General features: G+C 43.5%; 1 protein-coding gene across 1 annotated transcript in view; it reads right to left on the reverse strand.

The window, feature by feature from the left end:
• Positions 1-14,627, reverse strand: part of TNIK (TRAF2 and NCK interacting kinase) — a 350,683-nt gene extending 336,056 nt beyond the window's left edge. Inside the window, exon 1 of the mRNA XM_032225673.1 lies at positions 14,099-14,627. Within this exon, the coding sequence (XP_032081564.1) occupies positions 14,099-14,155 (57 nt within the window). The 5' untranslated portion in view covers positions 14,156-14,627. The remainder of the gene's footprint in view (positions 1-14,098) is intronic.
• Between the last annotated feature and the right edge of the window lie 3,900 nt (positions 14,628-18,527).

Below are 18,527 nucleotides of genomic sequence, written 5' to 3' on the forward strand. Positions count from 1 at the left end.
GCCCAGACTCCATCCTGCAAGGGAGGATCCTGCAAGAAGAGCCGAGGTGGCGCAGTGGTTAAATGCAGCACTGCAGGCTACTTCAGCTGACTGCAGTTCTGCAGTTCGGCTGTTCAAATCTCACCGGCTCAGGGTTGACTCAGCCTTCCATCCTTCCGAGGTGGGTAAAATGAGGACCCGGATTGTTGTTGGGGGCAATATGCTGACTCTGTAAACCGCTTAGAGAGGGCTGAAAGCCCTATGAAGCGGTATATAAGTCTAACTGCTATTGCTATTGCTATTAGGGTGTCATTAAACGAAGATGATGATGATTTGCATGCTTTCGAACTTCTAGGTTGGCAGAAGCTGGATCAAGGACAGGAGCTCACCATATTACGTAGCACTCAGGTCTTGAACCTGGGTTGTCAACTTTCCAGCCCACAAACCCAGAGTCTTAACCACTGAGTCACCGCGCCACCTCAGGGTGATAGTACCATCAATGTATTTGTCTACAGTATTTTTCATTGCAAAACTAAAACTACCAAAAGAGTTTTGCATTTGTCAAAACAACACCTCGTACTTGCAAGAGAAGAGTAAATCAAGCAGCTTAGCAGAAGCTCAAGGCTTACAGAACTTTGTGGAAGGTTAACCCCAAAACACAGCTGAACGGGTACTGAGCATGCTCGACTGACCAACACTGTTAAATTATGATTAGAAAAGGAAATAGAATAGGAGAAGTATAGCAACGGATCAAGGTATTAGAATTATGAACAGTATCAATGACGGGTAACTAAATATATGGCGACTACGCGGAGGAGAGCCTTCTGTTGCAGCTCCGATGCTTTGGAACGATCTCCCCGTGGAGATTCGTACCCTCACCACCGTCCAGACCTTCCGCACAGCCCTCAAGATCTGGCTATCCCGTCAGGCCTGGGGATAAGATCCGAACCTCGCCCCACCCGAATGCTGAATGAATGTTGTGTTTTATCGGTTTTATTTTTATTCACATTTTTTTCTTTCTGTGTTTTGTCTTACACTCCCTTCCCATTGATTGTAAGCCGCCCTGAGTCCCCTCAGGGAAAAGGGCGGCCTATAAATGTCAATAAAACTAAAACTAAACTAAACTAAACTAAACTATCGTTTTACATTGCCATGCTTGGTTGCATTTCCAGTCTTACAGGATATCACACAGGTTTTGGCCCGGGTGTAACCTAAATGGAAGCCAAGATTTCCTGGCAACCTTGGTGGAGTGGGTATTATATAAAGATAAGGGAGGGAAGAAGAAAAAGATTTCTAGTCCTTTTAAGTTTCAGTGCTGAATTTCCTTCCTACAGATCATGGCATTAATTCTTGCTAGAAACCCTGTTGAAGTAAATTTGTCTCTGCACTCCCTAACTTGATCTGGGTAAGACTGAGTTACAGTACCCATTGTTGAGATCTTAGTTATGATAGTAAGGTAAAGGTAAAGGTTCCCCTCGCACATATGTGCTAGTCATTCCCGACTCTAAGAGATGGTGCTCATCTCCGTTTCAAAGCCAAAGAGCCAGCGCTGTCCGAAGACGTCTCCGTGGTCATGCGGCCGGCATGACTAAACACCGAAGGTTACCGGAACGCTGTTACCTTCCCACCAAAGATGGTCCCTATTTTTCCACTTGCATTTTTTACATGCTTTCGAACTGCTAGGTTGGCAGAAGTTGGGACAAGTAAAAGGAGCTCCCTCCGTTACGCGGCGCTAGGGATTTGAAATGCTGAACTGATCAACAAGCTCAGCGTCTTAGCCAATGAGACGCCACCTCCCTTTTATGACAGTAATTCTTCACAATTAAAAAAAAAGCTACTTTTCTCTCTTTCTATGCAAGGTGCCACACTACCATGGTTAAGTAAATTTGGGCTGTCGAGGCTTGTGACGGTTCACAACAACTTGTATCACAACCCTTATATACTGAACACAAATACCTGTTTGGGGTAGTATTCAGCCTTCGTTCCACAATAGGAAAAGGAATGTTTACCTTTCCAATGCGAAAAATTCTGAAGATGCAATTTTTAAAACTAATTTCTCTTACCTATTTCATTGCAGGTAGAAGGACAGATGGGATTATTTGTTGTTACAAAGTACAACATATTTCAGCTGCCAATGCAACAGCCATCTCATTTATTTATTTATTAGTTGCGTAGCTTCTCACATTGTTGATTTGTGGCACAGACCTCAAGGATGAATAATAAGGGAATATATTAACAATCAAAGAAGGATAAGATGGGAAACGGTTTTTTAACTAGCAGTTGCTTCCAGAACACTGGTAATTAAATAGAGCGAAAGCAGAAAGGATTAAGAGAATTATGATTTGTTCTCCTTGTTAAATGCCTTTTCCCCAAACCCAACTGCTTTCTTGTCTCCTGACAGAAAGTAATAATTAAATCAGATTATTCTAGTGCGAAATAATGAACAACCTCTTGTGGGGAGTGCCAAGACCTCTGGCTCTGTTTGGTTCCTACATTCTGTTCTATACATATTCAGTTTCCTGATGGGAAAATTTGATCAAAGCCATATTTTTATCTGGGTCTTAAGAAGTATCAAAAGGAAGAAGGAAATACCAGGGGTTTCTCCACAGTCCACATCCTACTGACCAGGGTGAATAAAAATCGATGATTTAAAAAAAAAATTAAAAATGGATTTTTTACCCTGTTTCCCTGAAAATAAGACCTCCCCGGATAATAAGCCCAACTGGGCTTTTGAGCGCATGCGCTAAAATAAGCCCTCCCCCCAAATATTGCAACACAGCAGCAGCCAAGAGGTGACCACGCTTGACGTCTCCTGCACCTCAAAATAATAAGACCTTCCCCGCAAAAAAGCCAAGTGCTTATTTCGGGGTCAAAAGGAAATAAGACCCTGTCTTATTTTTGGGGAAACATGGTATTTAAATCAGATTTTTATTTAAATCGGATGTTTTTATTTAAATTGGATTTTTGGGATTTTTATCAAATTTATTTTAATAAAATGCTTTTGGATTATTTTTATAGAAATAGTTTTCTATTTAAGATACCTTAATAATTTAGTTTATTCAGCATGAAATGAATCTCAGTTATGTAGCATGAGGCTACCGTATTTTTCAATGCGGTGCTTTTCGGCCGGCGGTTTTCAGCAGGTTCCAAGCGCGGCTTTCTTTCCCAGTTACTCAGAGGCTTTTGTATATGCCGCCCTCCTCCTCCCCCTGCAATTGAGAGGTGCCTCAGAGACGCTGATTTCTCTGGATGCTAAATCGGGAAGTTAAAAACCTGGAATGGGGTACAATCAAGCTTGATTAAAAGCCTTCTGCCCCATGGAAAAAAGAGCAACTCCCCTCTCGCGCTCTTCCCACTGACGCTGCTCGCCCTGTAACATGAGGAACATGGAGGAAAGTGTTTTCAGGCCGAGCAGCAGCAGTGGGGAGAGGGCACACCTCCTGAGCTGCGGGAAGAGGCTGCCAGTGATGCCCTCAGGGCAATGACGTTGGGAGCGGAGAAGGCTCAACCCCCTCAGGAGCCACCAAGCCCTTGCTGCCCTTCTGACACCCATGAGGATCGTGAAGGAAAGCATTTTCAGGCGGCGGATCCCCTCCCTGATTCCAAAAATGGTTCGTGCGGAAGGCGCTGCCACCTGAAAGCTCTTTCCTCCATGATCCTCACATTTCAGGTGGCGGATCTGGCCAGGAGAAAAGAGAAGGCATGTCTGTGGTGGAAGGAGGCTCAGCGGGTGTCAAAGCACTTGGCAGCTCCTGAGAGGGCTTTCAATGCAATTCCCTGGACCGCTTCAGGAATCAGGCTCCATGTGGAAGTGAGAATCCCTGCTGTCTGGAACCACCTGAAAATCCGGCACACAGACCAGGAGGGCGGGGCTACATTCAGAATATAAGATGCACCCAGATTTTCACCCTCTTTTTGGGGGTTTAAAGGTGTGTCTTATACTCCGAAAAATACGGTATATATTCTGCAATATTGGGACTGTCGGTGAGAAACAGCATGTCAGAGGAGGATCCACTGTGGGATAAGATGAGAATTGCTCTTTAAAAATTATGAGTTAAATCGAGTTGATTTAAATCAAACCTACCCTGCTACAGACCCAAATTACTTTTCTCTTTTGTTTCCACATTCTCTTTGCCCACAGTAAAAGTAGCTGTCAAGAAAAGTAGATGTCAAAGAAAACTTCAATATGTACTCATCATGAGCCGTGGTGGTATAGTGGTTAGAGTGCAGTTCTGCAGGCTACTTCTGCTGACTGCTGGTTTACTGCAATTTGGCAGTTCAAATCCCACCAGACTCAAGGTTGACTGAGCCTTTCATCCTTCGAAGATGGGTAAAATGAGGACCCAGATTGTTGGGGGCAATAGGCTGACTCTGTAAACCGCTTAGAGAGGGCTGTAAAAGCACTATGAAGCGGTATATAAGTCTAAGTGCTAGTGCTAGTAACAAAACAGATGTTACAGCATCCTTAAAGGCATTCAAGCGTAACTCCAAATTACCCTGCAAGGGTAGAGTGCAGAGGAAGGAGAAAGATTCGTACTGGACATTCAGCAACATCTAAGAACAGCTGCAGGGTCCATATAAAAATTATCCTAAGACTGCTAACATAGGTAGTCCTCGACTTATGACCACAATTGACCCCAAAATGTACTTTGCTAACTAAGAAATTTGTTAAGTGGGTTTTGGCCCATTTTGTGATTTTTCTTGCCACATTGGTTAAGGGAATCCCTTCAGTTGTTAACATTAGTAACACAGTTGTTAAGTGAATCGGACTCTGCTTCTCAGAAGGTTGCAAATGATGGTCACACGATCCCAGGATACTACAACCGTCATAAATATGAACCAGTTGTCAAGCATCCAAATGTAAATCACATGGCCATGGGGATGCTGCAATTGTCATAAGTGTGAAAAAAGGTCATAAGTCCCTTTTCTCACTGCCATTGTAACTTCGAACAGTCACTAAATGAACTCTGGATTACCTGTATTATACTTCAGCTCTTAAAGCACCCTCAACTTACAAAAAAAAGTAGGACAAAACTCCCTTTGCTTGGAGAGAGAGGGGGGAAGGAGGGAGGGAGGGAAGGAGAGAGAGAGAGAGAGAGAGAGAGAGAGGGAGGGAGAGAGAGAGAGAGAGAGAGAGAGAGAGAGAGAGAGAAATCATGCTCACATGTATGCCGACAGATCATGCACTTACTATTTATACACTTTTGCACCTGAGGATATGTTTGATGATCCATGAAAGTTAATATCATAACTACTTGGTGAGATGGGCTTCAGACTGCCTATCCAGATTGTTTTTTGATATTTCATGCTATCCTCTGAGCCCAATGGTTTCCCAGGCCTGACTCTGTTTTCTAAACAAAATCTAGCAGAAAAATAAACTAAACTTAAATGTAGCTGGCAATCTGACCAACAAGTTCACAGGTCTTGACCAAAGTTTCAGGCTATTTGTGGTTATAAGTGCCTCTAAGGACACTCTACAAATAGCTCAATGAAAATTAAGCAGGGATAACATGGTATTTCTCCAAAAATAAGACAGGGACTTATTTTCTTTTGACCCCTGAAATAAGTGCTTGGTCTTATTTTCGTAGAGGTCCTATTATTTTTGAGGTGCAGGAGGTGGTGAGCGTTGTCACCTCGTGGCTGTTGCTGTGTTGCAATATTTTGGGAGAGGGCTTATTTTTTGGGGAGGGCTTATTCTAGCGTATGCACTCAAAAGCCCGATTGGGCTTATTATCTGGGGAGGTCTTATTTTCAGGGAAACAGGGCACTTAAAACATGCTTACTAATTTACCTCAGCACAGTGCTAAAATAAAAAATGCCCGTGCCAGAGGATATACTTAAACAAAAACACAATTTGCACAAAATCCTTTTATGTATCCTACAACTTTCCCCTCATTTGTCACTCAAATGGAACTGATGGCACATCGATGGAACACACTGGCAACAGCGCAATAGATGAATTCTGTTTCGCACACAAGCATCTTATCTTAATTGAAAAAGATTAGCTGTAAAATAAACAAATGGCCTTTGAAAAAAATTATTGTTTTTATAGATGTGGGGCTATGGGAATACATAGTTACACTGTTGGATGTCATCCAAACTCATAACAACATTCAGCTCTGAACAAGTCGCCCAGAATTAGTACAACAGCAAAATAAACTAAAATTAACAAAGCACTGAAGATTTTGGCTGGATAATATCAGATATTAAAGACCCCTATCTTTGATTCAAGATGAAGAAATTCCAAACTCCATGGATCTTTGACTTGAAGTACAATTTGTTTTTGTTTTTTCATTAATTAATGCACTAGACATCCAAGTAACAATATCCTTATAAACATAGGCGTACAACGTGGAGACTTCTCTTTATAAGAAAAAGACACAATCTTGAGTTCTGTCTAAAATGGCATACAACTTGTTAGAATGAGGAACATACTCTTCTAGACTTATCACCAAATTCTCATGTTTAATCTGATACAGGGAGAATGGTTGTTTAAATCCTTAAATCAATATGGAATTTGTCCTGGCCATGCCAATACATAGAAGGTAGTACATGATACACCCCTAAAAATCTAGGTGGAATTCCTAGTACAAACTAAATTGGTTGTCTCTAAGGCTAAAAACGGATTCTTACTGCAATTCTAGGTGAACAGGAGAGAATTCCCATATAAGTGCATTTGCATCAGTAATTCAACAAGCTCTACACGGCAACATATCATAAACATGTCATATAAAATGCAACAAAATTATATTGACCAAACAAGACATGTCTATCCAAGAAATTCCAGTCACTAAGGCCAGGTTTCTTCCTATCTTTTAACCGTATTTTAGGCAGCCAACAGCCTCCACATTATTCCACACAACACATACTGTGTACTTTTTTGTGTGTCTTTAGTCCACCAATCTCAATTTCTTTAATTATATAAATTATTTTACCCTTGTTTGAAACCAGAAGTTCACTGATCACCATTTTTCAAATAGGGAACTATGCAAACCTGCTATTTGTATGGCTTATACCAGAATCAAATTTGAATTAAAATGACTAGTTGAAGGTATAAGTAAATCACTACTGAAGGAGGAAAAGCTAAATAACCAACATTATTTAAGTACCAGCATGGTTTGACTTAAATACGAATATTTCTTTTTCAAATGTTCATCTTCTACTATAAATATTACACTTGGCTTTTAAAAAAAATGCAATACATTTGTCAACTACTGAATCTACCCCTGCTTTTAAGGGATTTGAAAACTGGAATCTTACATTTTATACACGTTGAAGGCAACTAGTGGTGGATTCAAGGCGGTATGACCCAGTATGGCCGTACCGGTAGTAGCTGGCAGGAGCGGCCACCATACCGGTATGGTGGCTCGTTTGGCCCACCCGCCCGCCTGCGTTCCATAGCTGTTTATAACATGACCGGCCAATTGTGCATGCATGCACAGCGTGCGGCATCTGCAAGACCTCCGCCGAGCAGCCTAGTATTGCATGGCGGTGGTGTGTGCATGCGTGGGCGGTGGTGTGCGCATGCGTGCACAGCACCCATGCCTGACAAGGACACCCAACCCTGCGCACAGCATACCAGTTGCGACAGGGTCCGGAACCCATCACTGAAGGCAACCTTAATGGGTTCAATATGCAACTCTCTTTCATATGATTGTGTGATTGTGGTGTCTAGTTACCTATTTAGTTTAGTAATGAAATGTCTGCAAGAAAGCTCAGAGAACATCAAGGACCCCACAGTTCAACCTTAACAGGTTCAATATGCAACTCTCCTTTATATGATTGTGTGATTGTGGGGTCTAGTTACCTATTTGGTTTAGTAATGAAATGTCTACAAGAAACCAAGTTCAGAGAACATTAAGGACCCTACAGTTCAACCTTCTCTTTTATTGATTGTGATGGTTTTACCAACCTCCAAGAACACAAAACATCTTTTGCTCAACATTCCTCCTTTCACATACAGTTTTAATATCCAAGGGTAATTTTATCAGCCTGGCTTGAGTTGTGTTTATATTTCTCTTCTTCAAGTGTGTCAATTTCACTTCACCGTTCTCCTATACCTGATAAGCTGTGTTGTGGTCCAAACCCTGACTTTGAAATAATCAAAAGTCAGACTGACTTATGAAATCGTTCCTGGCTCCATGCTTCTGCGCTCAGGCAGAAAAATCACTATTGATTTCTGATTGCAAGTCTTTGCATAATTATAGGTTTGCCTCACCATGCCCTTGCAGAAGCTCTTAACAATTACTGGAAGGAGAGAGAGGCAATTTGTATTTATGTCGGTCTGTATAGGTGTGTGTATAGTTATAGCAACCAAATTCACTTAGCCTTTTAAAGATCCGTGATTTCTTGCCTATTTACAGATAAACTCACTGAACAACCTAGCAACTGTCTGAAGTTACAATGGACATCCCACTCCCCAAAAGAGTTTTACCACCGGATTTAGAAGTTCCGATGGTCTCTCTACCTCTGCTTGTGTGTGTGTGTGTGTATGTGTCCGTGTCTCTCTCTTTCTCTCTCTTTCCAACACACAGTGTTGTTTTAAGTTTCCAGTGGCCAGTTTTAAGTTTCTGGGTGTTATCATAAAAGAGGACCTGACCTGGAGTGATCACATTGCAGCACTGGTCAAAAGATTATAGTACATGAGACTTCTCAGGAAACAACAACTGAATGAAAAACTGCTGGTGACCTTCTACCGCTGCACCATAACATTAACTTTCTGCACCTGTATATGGTTTGCCAATTGCCCAGTGGCAGATAGGACAGCACTCCAGAGGGTAAACATCATTGCACAGAGCATTATTGCTTGCCTTCTCCCCTCTTTGGAAAAGTTTTATAGCTCCCACTGCCTTAAGAAAGTTCAAAACATTCTTAAAGATCCATCGCATCCTGGGCACCCCCCCCTTTTTTTTTGTACTATTACCATCTGGCAGACGGTACAGGATAATTTAAAAAAAGGACAAATAGGCAGAAAAATAGCTTCTATCCCAGAGCAGTAACTATTGAATTCTACTGTATAGTGAAATATTAATGGAATATCAGGGGTTTTCAATTTCAATTCTATAGTATGTGAAGGATGTGTGTTTTTGTTTTATTTTTATAGTTTTTCTTATGCATGAAGTACACTGAAGATGGCGTTTAATTGCTATGGGCAGCCTCTGGAGCCTCCAAAAATTGTGTGAGAACAAGGTGCTCTAAAGACAAACACAGACTTCAACGGATAATTAGAACTGCAGAAAAAACAATTGCTACCAACCTGCCTTCCATTGAGGACCTGTATACTGCACGAGTCAAAAAGAGGGCTGTGAAAATATCTACAGACCCCTCGCATCCTGGACATAAATTGTTTCAATTCCTACCCTCAAAACGATGCTATAGAGCCTGCACAACAGAACAGCTAGACAGAAGGACAGTTTTTCCCCAAATGCCATCAGTCTGTTTAACAACTAATTCCCACAACACTGTCAAATAATTTACTAAAACTGTATTACTATTCTTCTTTTTCTTCCTAGTATCTGTCTCTTCCAACTTATTACTATGACCATGCTGCTTGTATCTTTCAATTTATATTATTTTTATTTGTTTCCTAGTATGATTTGGTAGCTTATTAGTAACCTTGACAATCACTAAGTGTTGTATCTTTTATTCTTGATGGATGAATGTATTCTATTCTCCTTATGTACACTGAGAGCACATGCACCAAAGAGAAATTCCTTGTGTGTCCAACCACATTTGGCCAATAAAGAATTCTATTCTATTCTATTCTATTATTTTATTCTATTTAGACCCTGCAAGAGGATTCCACAAAGTTTTCTGACCTCATGCAACCTGGAGCTGGTTCAAATAGGATTTCAAAAAACAAATATTTACAATTATGTAAGTTTTTATGTATTAATGCATTAAAGTAATTTAATATATTACTATGTCATAAATTGTTTCGTGTGTGTGTGTGTGTGTATGTGCACACGGGCGCAACATACCAGTAGAATTAACTTAGGCATTTTCTAAATTTTTGACACACCACGCTCAAAAGGTTCACCATCACTAGGCCAGTCATTTTCTCTCAGCCCTAGGAAGGAGTCAATGGCAAACCACCTCTGGAAAACCTTGCCAAGAAAACTGCAAGGATTTGTCCAGGAAGTCTCTCTGAGACACGCCTGAACAAAAAACCATGTATGTACGTGTGTTTCCCTGAAAATAAGACAGGGTCTTATTTTCTTTTGACCCCCGAAATAAGTGCTTGGCCTTATTTTCGGAGAGGTCTTATATTTTTGAAGTGCAGGAGGCGGCGAGCGTGGTCACCTCATGGCTGCTGCTGCGTTGCAATATTTTCAGGGAGGACTTATTTCCAGGGGAGGGCTTATTTTAGCCCATGTGCTCCAAAATCTGATTGGGCTTATTATCCAGGGAGGTCTTATTTTCAGGAAAATAGGGTATTTGTTCTAGCATGCCAATTTTCCGCCATTTTATTCAGCTGTTTGTGTAACTTTTTCCAAATTATATCGGACACCTCCTTTGAGTCCTTGGAGAAGGCAATTGGAGATCATTTGAATGGGTAAACAAATAGAATAGAATAGAAGAATTGGAAGGGACTTGGGGGGTCTTCTAGTCCAACCCCCTGCCTAGGCAGAAACCCTATACCACTTCACCCAAATGATCATCCAACAACTTCTTAAAAACTTCCAGTGTTGGAGCATTCACAACTTCTGGAGGCAAGTTGTTCCACTAATTAATTGTTCTATGAAAGGAATGCCTCAAGTTCAATCCCCGATATTTCCGTTTGAAATACCTAGGAGAAGTCCTCAAGATTTGGTCAGACCCACATGCCAGGAACTGCTACACAGCAGATAAGCCACCTAGCCTGATAGTGTTTACTCAGTCCTCTGCAATTGTAAATCGATATCTTTCATATATCTCTCGCTCCTCGATTCTTTTCAGCAAGGATTTAGCATGGCTGTTTCTGCAAGCAAAACATGCTACTGAGGGAAAAGAAATGTTGAGGCCAGGAACCAGCTTCATAGCTACATTAATACTGAACAATTTATCCTATCCTTGAGAATATCCCATAACCGATAGATGTGTGTATTTTAAGAAGAGAAGAAATCTCTCTCTCTCTCTCTCCCAGAGTTTTGTTTACACAAAGGTAAATCTGATGTACCATACAGTGTCAACCCTTAGAGCATTACAGCACCAGAATCAGATTGTTCAGTGAGTTTCGTATGCAGTTGACCTTGAAGGATTACATTGTGTCAAACAGACATACAAGATCTCTGCAACACTGACGTGCAATTGATAAAAAAAATGATGCATGCATTTCAACATCAATAACTCTGGGAACATCCATTTGATTTTTTTTTTTTAAAAAAAAGCCTCAATCCTGATTCCGTAAGACTAGAATGTGATAGAGTAACCAGGGACAGATTCTCAATTTAGCCACATATTGTGTTAAGCATAGCAAGGGAACCCAACTTTTCAGTGGTGGGTTCCAGATCCCGTTGCAACTGGTAGGCTGCGCATGGGACCGGGCGTCCTAGTCGGGCACGCGCGCTGTGCCCGACACCCAGTTGCTCGGCAGAGGTTGCGCAGGTGCTGCAGGCTGTGCGTGTGTGCACAATTGGCCGGTCATGTTATAAACAGCTATGGAACGCGGGCAGGTGGCCCAAAGGAGCCACCGTACCAGTACGGTGGCCGCTGCTTCTGGCTACTACTGGTATGGTGGTACCAGGCCGTACCGCCCGGAACCCACCACTACAGCCTTTGAGAAGTCTAACCCATAGTTTAGAACCTGGTTCCAACTGGCCTTCTGCCCGTTGAATAAACCCATTGTAGTTTATTCTGAAATCATGGCTAAGCAAATCTTTAATGCATATGAACTTCGCGGTTAACTTCACACTGAATTAAGAAAACAACTTCTTAGATCCATCAGCCCTGGCTAAAATTGCAAAATGTGTTCCACTTACCCATGCTTAAGTGAACCACGCTGTACTCATTTAACACCAATACACCCAACATGTATCGGTTCACATGACATACTGAACTATAAGCTAGCTATACAAGTTAGGTGAGATGAGCTTGGATAGTTTGTGGTTTAGCATTTCGTGAAAGCCCAGCCAACCTCTTAGCATGCTATTGTATGAGCTATAATATGAATTTTGGGGGCATAGCATGTTGGCTAACACTATGCATTATTAACCTAGGTTTATCGTTTACTGCGTGTGTGAATCCAGAAAATATATTATGATATTATATTACACTCAGTGTAAACCAAGAAAAACAGCTCACTGAGATCTAAAGGTAGATTTCCAGCCCAGGTGATCAACAAGGATTTCAACTTCCATCATACCATAACAGTTGCAGCATCCTGCATCTCATTACTGAATTATGCAAATTTGAGGAATTTGATGTGGACATTTACTAGCTGGTTAACTCAACTGCTCATGTGTTCACATAACAGGTTAAACCATAAACTAATCACATGAGCTTGATTTGCTATAAACCAGCCAAGCACATTTTGGCTGATGTGTATCTGGTTGCCTGAGGGTTTATTATGCCATGAGAGCCCAGAAAAATGATTGAGTAAATCATAGTTAAGGATGTAAACACAGCCATGATTTACCCAGTCGTAATCTAGCCATTGTGGGTTATGCTCATTGCTGATTCCAAAAACAAGTTCAAGGTTCAGCATCTTTTGATAATATGTGTCTCTTCTATTCCAAGGATCCTAGTATTAAAATAGTTTCCCAAATGGGTCCGCTACTAAGACAATGAAATGAATGCTATGGCAGGAGATCAAACCAGAGTGTAGCAATACTTAAGGCCCAATTCCAGTTACAAGGAGGAGCTGTTCCTGCACTGAGTCCTCCCGAAGGCTTCTGCAGAAGCCAAAAATCTATGCTAAATGAGACGCTCTGGGAAAACGTACCATTACATCAATTCTCTCCACTCCACAATAACATGTGTGTAGCATGTCATGTGGCTGCAATAGCCAGGAAATCTCTCCCCCCTCCCCCCAGCCCTTCTTTCAGGAGAAGTGCAAAGGGGAGCACATTCATGCAATTTCATTTCAGCCTATGGTCAAAATGGACACTATCGGCAATCTTGAACACTGACCCTGAAGCAGATGCCAACTCTAGTTGTGAACCCAAGTCTACAAAGCATTGCAGAGTGTGGCCGGGCAATGGTCTCTCTTCGCATTTAGCGGCGGCCACATATAAAGATTACCCAATTCATCCTTGCAGAAACCCCTGATCTTTTCTACTTACTACAAGAGCTATGCATTGTCTTTCTTATAAGGAGGCTAAAAAGGTAAAAGGCCCAAGAAGAGGGGGGGGGGGCTAAGAGAAGGCGGCTCCAAAGCCAGGGAAACAAGGATGAGAAAATGTGGCAACCTATCAAATGCACACTAACCAACACACACACAGAGACAATCTGCCTAGAAACATTCCCATGCTTTCCTCTCTAACTATAGGAGCAGCATTGCTGATTCTACAGTGGAAGGCAGCCAAAAAAATAAAAATAAAACTGGCATGGGGGGGTGGGGAGGAAGGAGAGGGGGGGAAAAAAACACTTGATGTGCAAGTGTGAAATTAACAGCTTTCCAAATGTGCAAAAGGTGATCTCCAAAACAGCTCTCCTCTCAATCAACCTTCCACCCCCCTTTTTTTTTCTTTCTTTCCTTCCTTCCACTTGCAGCCGAGAGATGCACCATGAAAAAGGGACAGTAAGAGACAGATGTTTCTTCCCTTTCCCAACCACTCCACCCCTCCTCCTCCCGGTGGGGGGGGGCTTTTCGCCCGGGTTTCATTCTCAGCAAAACATCAACGAGCACCTACGTTCCTCCGCGTCCCGCAAAAGGTGTGTGTGTGTGTGTGCGAAATAATCCAGATTATGTCCCCCCAACATCCCCCTTTTTTCTTTGCAACCAGCTTCCCCTTTTTTGCAAACTTAAGGCGATGCTCAAATCCTAAAACGGGGAAACGGGGGTGGGCAGGAAGGAAACGGGCAGGGGGCAGAGAGGGAGGAATGGGAAAAAGGGGGGGAATGTTCGGGTGGGTTTTATTCTCCCCCTCCCCACCTCACCCCGGCTCTCTCCCTCTCTCGCCCCGTATCCCTCCCTTACCCTCAAGGCGGACAGATCGATCTCGTCCAAGCTCCGAGCCGGAGAATCGCTCGCCATGTTTACGAGGGGGGCTCCCTCCGCGCCCGCGGAGATGGAAGGAGCGCAAGACCAAGGTGAATGCCGACGGGCAGCCTCGCCAAACCAAGCCAAGTCTCTCGAACCCCGGGAGGAAGGCGTCCTCAGGGCGCTTCTCTCCTCATGCGCTGCGGACCGACGGAGGGGAGAGACCCCTCGGCACACTCCCTTCTTCCTCCTCCTGCTCCTCCTTCCCCGGGAAAAGGCGAAGGGGAAAGCCGGCGAGTGCAGCAGAGACCTCTCCAAACGAGGCGCGATGCCCAGATCTCGTGCGCCCCAGCCCGGTGTCAGAAAAGGAGGCGCGAGTCGGCGTCGGCGGCCGATTCCCTCAGGGGCGCGAATGCCTCGGCGGAGGCATGCCCGGCTCTCGCCCTCTCTCCTTTCTCTTCCCCCGGGGCGAACGGCTGGCTAGGCTCGCCCACCGGCGGCTTTCGGAGGAGGCGCGGCGTGTCACCTCGTCCACTTGCTCCGGAGAGAAGAGCCTTTCACCGTCACGGCGGCTTCCTGGGAGGAGAAAGAGCCGCTTCAAGGGGCGGCGCCTGAGCGCGCGTTGGAGAAGCCGGGAGGCCGCGGCGGCGATCGGCGGAATCGCGGTCCGTGTGCTTGCCGCTAAATTCGGTTCCCGGCGGTGGGGGATTGGGGGGGGGGGATGGACCGCGGTGCGCTTTCCCTTTAAACGCCTGGGAAAATCAGGCGGGTTTGGAAGAGGAGCGCCGAGGAAAGGAGAAAGGGCATCAAAAACGGGGAGGCAACACCGGCCGATCTCTCTGCTCTGCCGCTTCTGGGTGTCGCTCCCCAGTTCTTGGTTGCTCGAGCCGGCTGAGAAAAAAACCCTTGCCCCCAAAACGCAGCGCGATCCTCTTTAGACACCCGGATCGCGGCGGAAACAAGAATCCGAGTTGCAAGGTCTGCGTTAAAAAATAATAATAAATCTGGATTTAGAATTCGAAGCGCGTTGAGCATCCGAGGAAAAGGGCACTTTGCGCGGATGCGCAACTTCTGCTGAAACCTTTGCGGCGTCTCCGATTGCAATAGGGTGGTAAGCCCGGCGAGTTTCCTTCAGGGTAAACTCGGGCTTGGCCCGAGTCGCCTTCGCATGGCCTTATTTCGACCCCGCTCCAATGCCTGGTAATTGCTTGGACTTGTGAGTTTGAACCGAGCACAGACAAGTCAACAGTCATGAATTCCAAGATGAGAACAAGACCTTTGAATCAGCCTTAGGAGTCTCAATCCTCCCCCCCCCCTTTCCTAATGTGCCCAATAGCACTCTGACTTCGTCTATTTGAATAAATGGACCACGCCTTATTTTCAACTATTTTTTTCAAATGCTCCCTTTTGGTCGTTTTCTCTTGCTCTGCCAAACTATGAATTCAAAAATGAGAAGAAGAAAAAACCAAGCTTTTCCCGAGTGACAGTTGTTTCAAATCCACCGTTAAAATTCTTCCTGATTGGGTTGGGGTAGAAGATGGCTTTCTTTTGGCTTTAACTAAGCTGTTAAAAAAAAATCCAAGGAAAGCTAGCCAGGCATTTAAGAAATATACAGGTTCTGGCATTCCCCACACTTTGCAGCAAGTGTATTTAGGTTCTGCAAAAAGCAAAAAGCCAGGAACTGTTCTGGAAAACCCATCCAATTAACATAGTCTTATGGTGGTCTGCTGGAAAGGAAGCAATATTGTTTACAGTGGGAGTCAGACTTTTTCCATAGGTTTTCTTGGGGTATGAGTTCCTAAAATACCTGCTTTGTAGGTGCATATGTGCACACAAGCTATAGGCTTCATATCTAGCAAAGTCTCTTGGAAGAGATGGTCTCCAAGGATGTGCATGGATTATAGCCTTAAGCGGTATGGCTGAAGAGTATTCAGAGACTTCAGCTTGTCCAGAATGCAGCCGCGCGAGCGATCGTGGGTGTACCTTGGTTCACCCACGTAACACCTATCCTCCGTGAGCTGCACTGGCTGCCTATTGGTCTCCGGATACGCTTCAAGGCGCTAGTCGTTACTTATAAAGCCCTTCATGGTATTGGACCTGGGTACTTGAGAGACCGCCTGCTGCCAATTACCTCCACTAGACCGATTAGATCCCACAGATTAGGCCTCCTCCGAATTCCATGCCGGCCAGTGTCGACTGGCGACTACCCGGAGGAGAGCCTTCTCTGTGGCTGCTCCGACCCTCTGGAACGAACTCCCCGTGGAGATTCGAACCCTCACCACCCTCCAGGCCTTCCGCAAAGCCCTCAAAACCTGGTTGTTCCGACAGGCCTGGGGCTAAAGAGCTGTTGCCCCCGTCTCGAATGGTATGACTGTTGTGAGTTTTAAATTATATATTGTTATGTTGTTGTTTTTAAATCTTTTGTCTGTATCCCCCTCCCCGGTTCGAGTTGTGAGCCGCCCTGAGTCCCCTTCGGGGGAAAAGGGCAGCATAGAAATTTAATAAACTGAACTGAACTGAACTGAATGGAAAGTGTGTGTGTGTGTCCATTTCTTTGTGTTCATACAACATATCCCATGGTTAACCCACATTTACTAATCATACTTTTTTTTATTTGTCAACATGTACAAGGTAACAGGATAGACATGGACATTATCACACGAGATTGGTACAAATAGATGGATATAAATAATAATAACATGGCCATGAACACATAAAATGAGTACATATCCTTCAGCAGGTGTAAAGCTTAAGGAAAGACTAAATGAAGAAGACACGGGAATTAGAAATTAGCAATGTATAGGTAGAGATGAACAAACATGTATAAATGGAAACGTACATGATGAAGGATTGCAAATTAAGGAATGCATATAATAGTATCGTATGTGTAGACAAAGGGGAAACTGAAATAAGGGGACGGGGGAGAAGGGTATTTGCAATGGATGTATACCGAGGTGGAAATGTTGTACAGAAGGAAATTGAAAAAACATTTTTGTCTTTTTTTTTTTTTTAAACTGTTTAATAAAAAAAATGAGTACATATCAATGGGGATAATAGGACAGGGACTGTAGGCCTGCTGGTGTGCTTATGCATGCCCCCTTAGGAAACTCTTAGAAAATGTGTGAGGTCCATGGTGGACAGTTTGAGGTGAAAGTTATGTGGGTTTGAGGATGTAACAACAGAGTCAGATAGAGCATTCCAGGCATTGACCACTCTGTTGCTGAAGTCGTATTTTCTGCAATCGAATTTGGAGCGGTTTACCTCGAGTTTGTATCTATTGTTTGCCCATGTATTATTGCGGTTGAAGTTGAAGTAGTTATTTACAGGTAGGATGTTATAGCAGATAATTTTGTGTACTATGCTTAGGTACGTAGGTGGCGTAGTTCCAAGGTTGTCCAGGCCTAAAATTTCAAGCCTAGTGGCTAGCTGTGTGTGACATACTGAATTACATGGACTGGATTCAGATAATGCATGTGGCTAACATGAAAGTGCTTTTTGATGCTGAGTGTGTCAGGCAAACACGGCTGTTCAGTGCAGGAGGACATATTTCTGAATAAAGTGCATTAATGTAGTTTTTCAATATTGCTGAATTGGCCAAGCTGGTCGGGAGTCCTAACATTTATAATTCCATGTCAAAAGAAACATAAGGCCCTAGGTGTCTAGGTGATTTCATGTTCCATTGTAATATCCTTGTGCAAATGACAGAAAGGCAGTGTTATTTCTTAAAGTATTTATTTGTATCCCACCTTTATTGTTTTACACCAACTGGCAAACATATCAAACACGCCTTCGTCTTCCTATTTTCCCCACAACAATCACCCTGTGAAGCCAGAAGGACTGAGAGACACAACAAAGTCAAATATATGTGATGCCATGCTTTGTGCCAGATTCCTAGAAACTTGATAACCATAACAATGCTAAAAGTATGTTGTTGTGAGTTGCGAAGTCGTGTCCAACCCATCATGACCCCATGGACAATGTTCCTCCAGGCCTTCCTGTCCTCTACCATCCTCTGGAGTTTAAGGTCACGCCAACTGCTTCGGTGACTCCATCTAGTCACCTCATTCTCTGTCGTCCCCTTCTTCTTTTGCCCTTGATCTTTCCCAGCATTGGGCTCTTCTCCAGGGAGTCCTTCCTTCTCATTAGGTGGTCAAAGTACTTGAGTTTCATCTTCATGATCTGATCTTCTAAAGAGCAACCAGAGCAGTTGATCTCCTCTAGGACTGACCAGTTGGATCGCCTTGCAGTCCAAGGGACTCACTTATGCTAAAGGCATAAGTGAGCAAATTGCATCTTGGCTTACCATGTCCTATAACCCCCAGTTTATAAACCAAGGTATCCAGCACAGCATGTGATTCTTGCTTAATGTTATAAATCACAATCAAACAAACCATGACTTAACATGCGTACAGGTAGTCCTTGACTT

This window comes from Thamnophis elegans, chromosome 10 (genome assembly GCF_009769535.1).
Source record: "Thamnophis elegans isolate rThaEle1 chromosome 10, rThaEle1.pri, whole genome shotgun sequence".
NCBI classification, from domain to species: domain Eukaryota; kingdom Metazoa; phylum Chordata; class Lepidosauria; order Squamata; family Colubridae; genus Thamnophis; species Thamnophis elegans.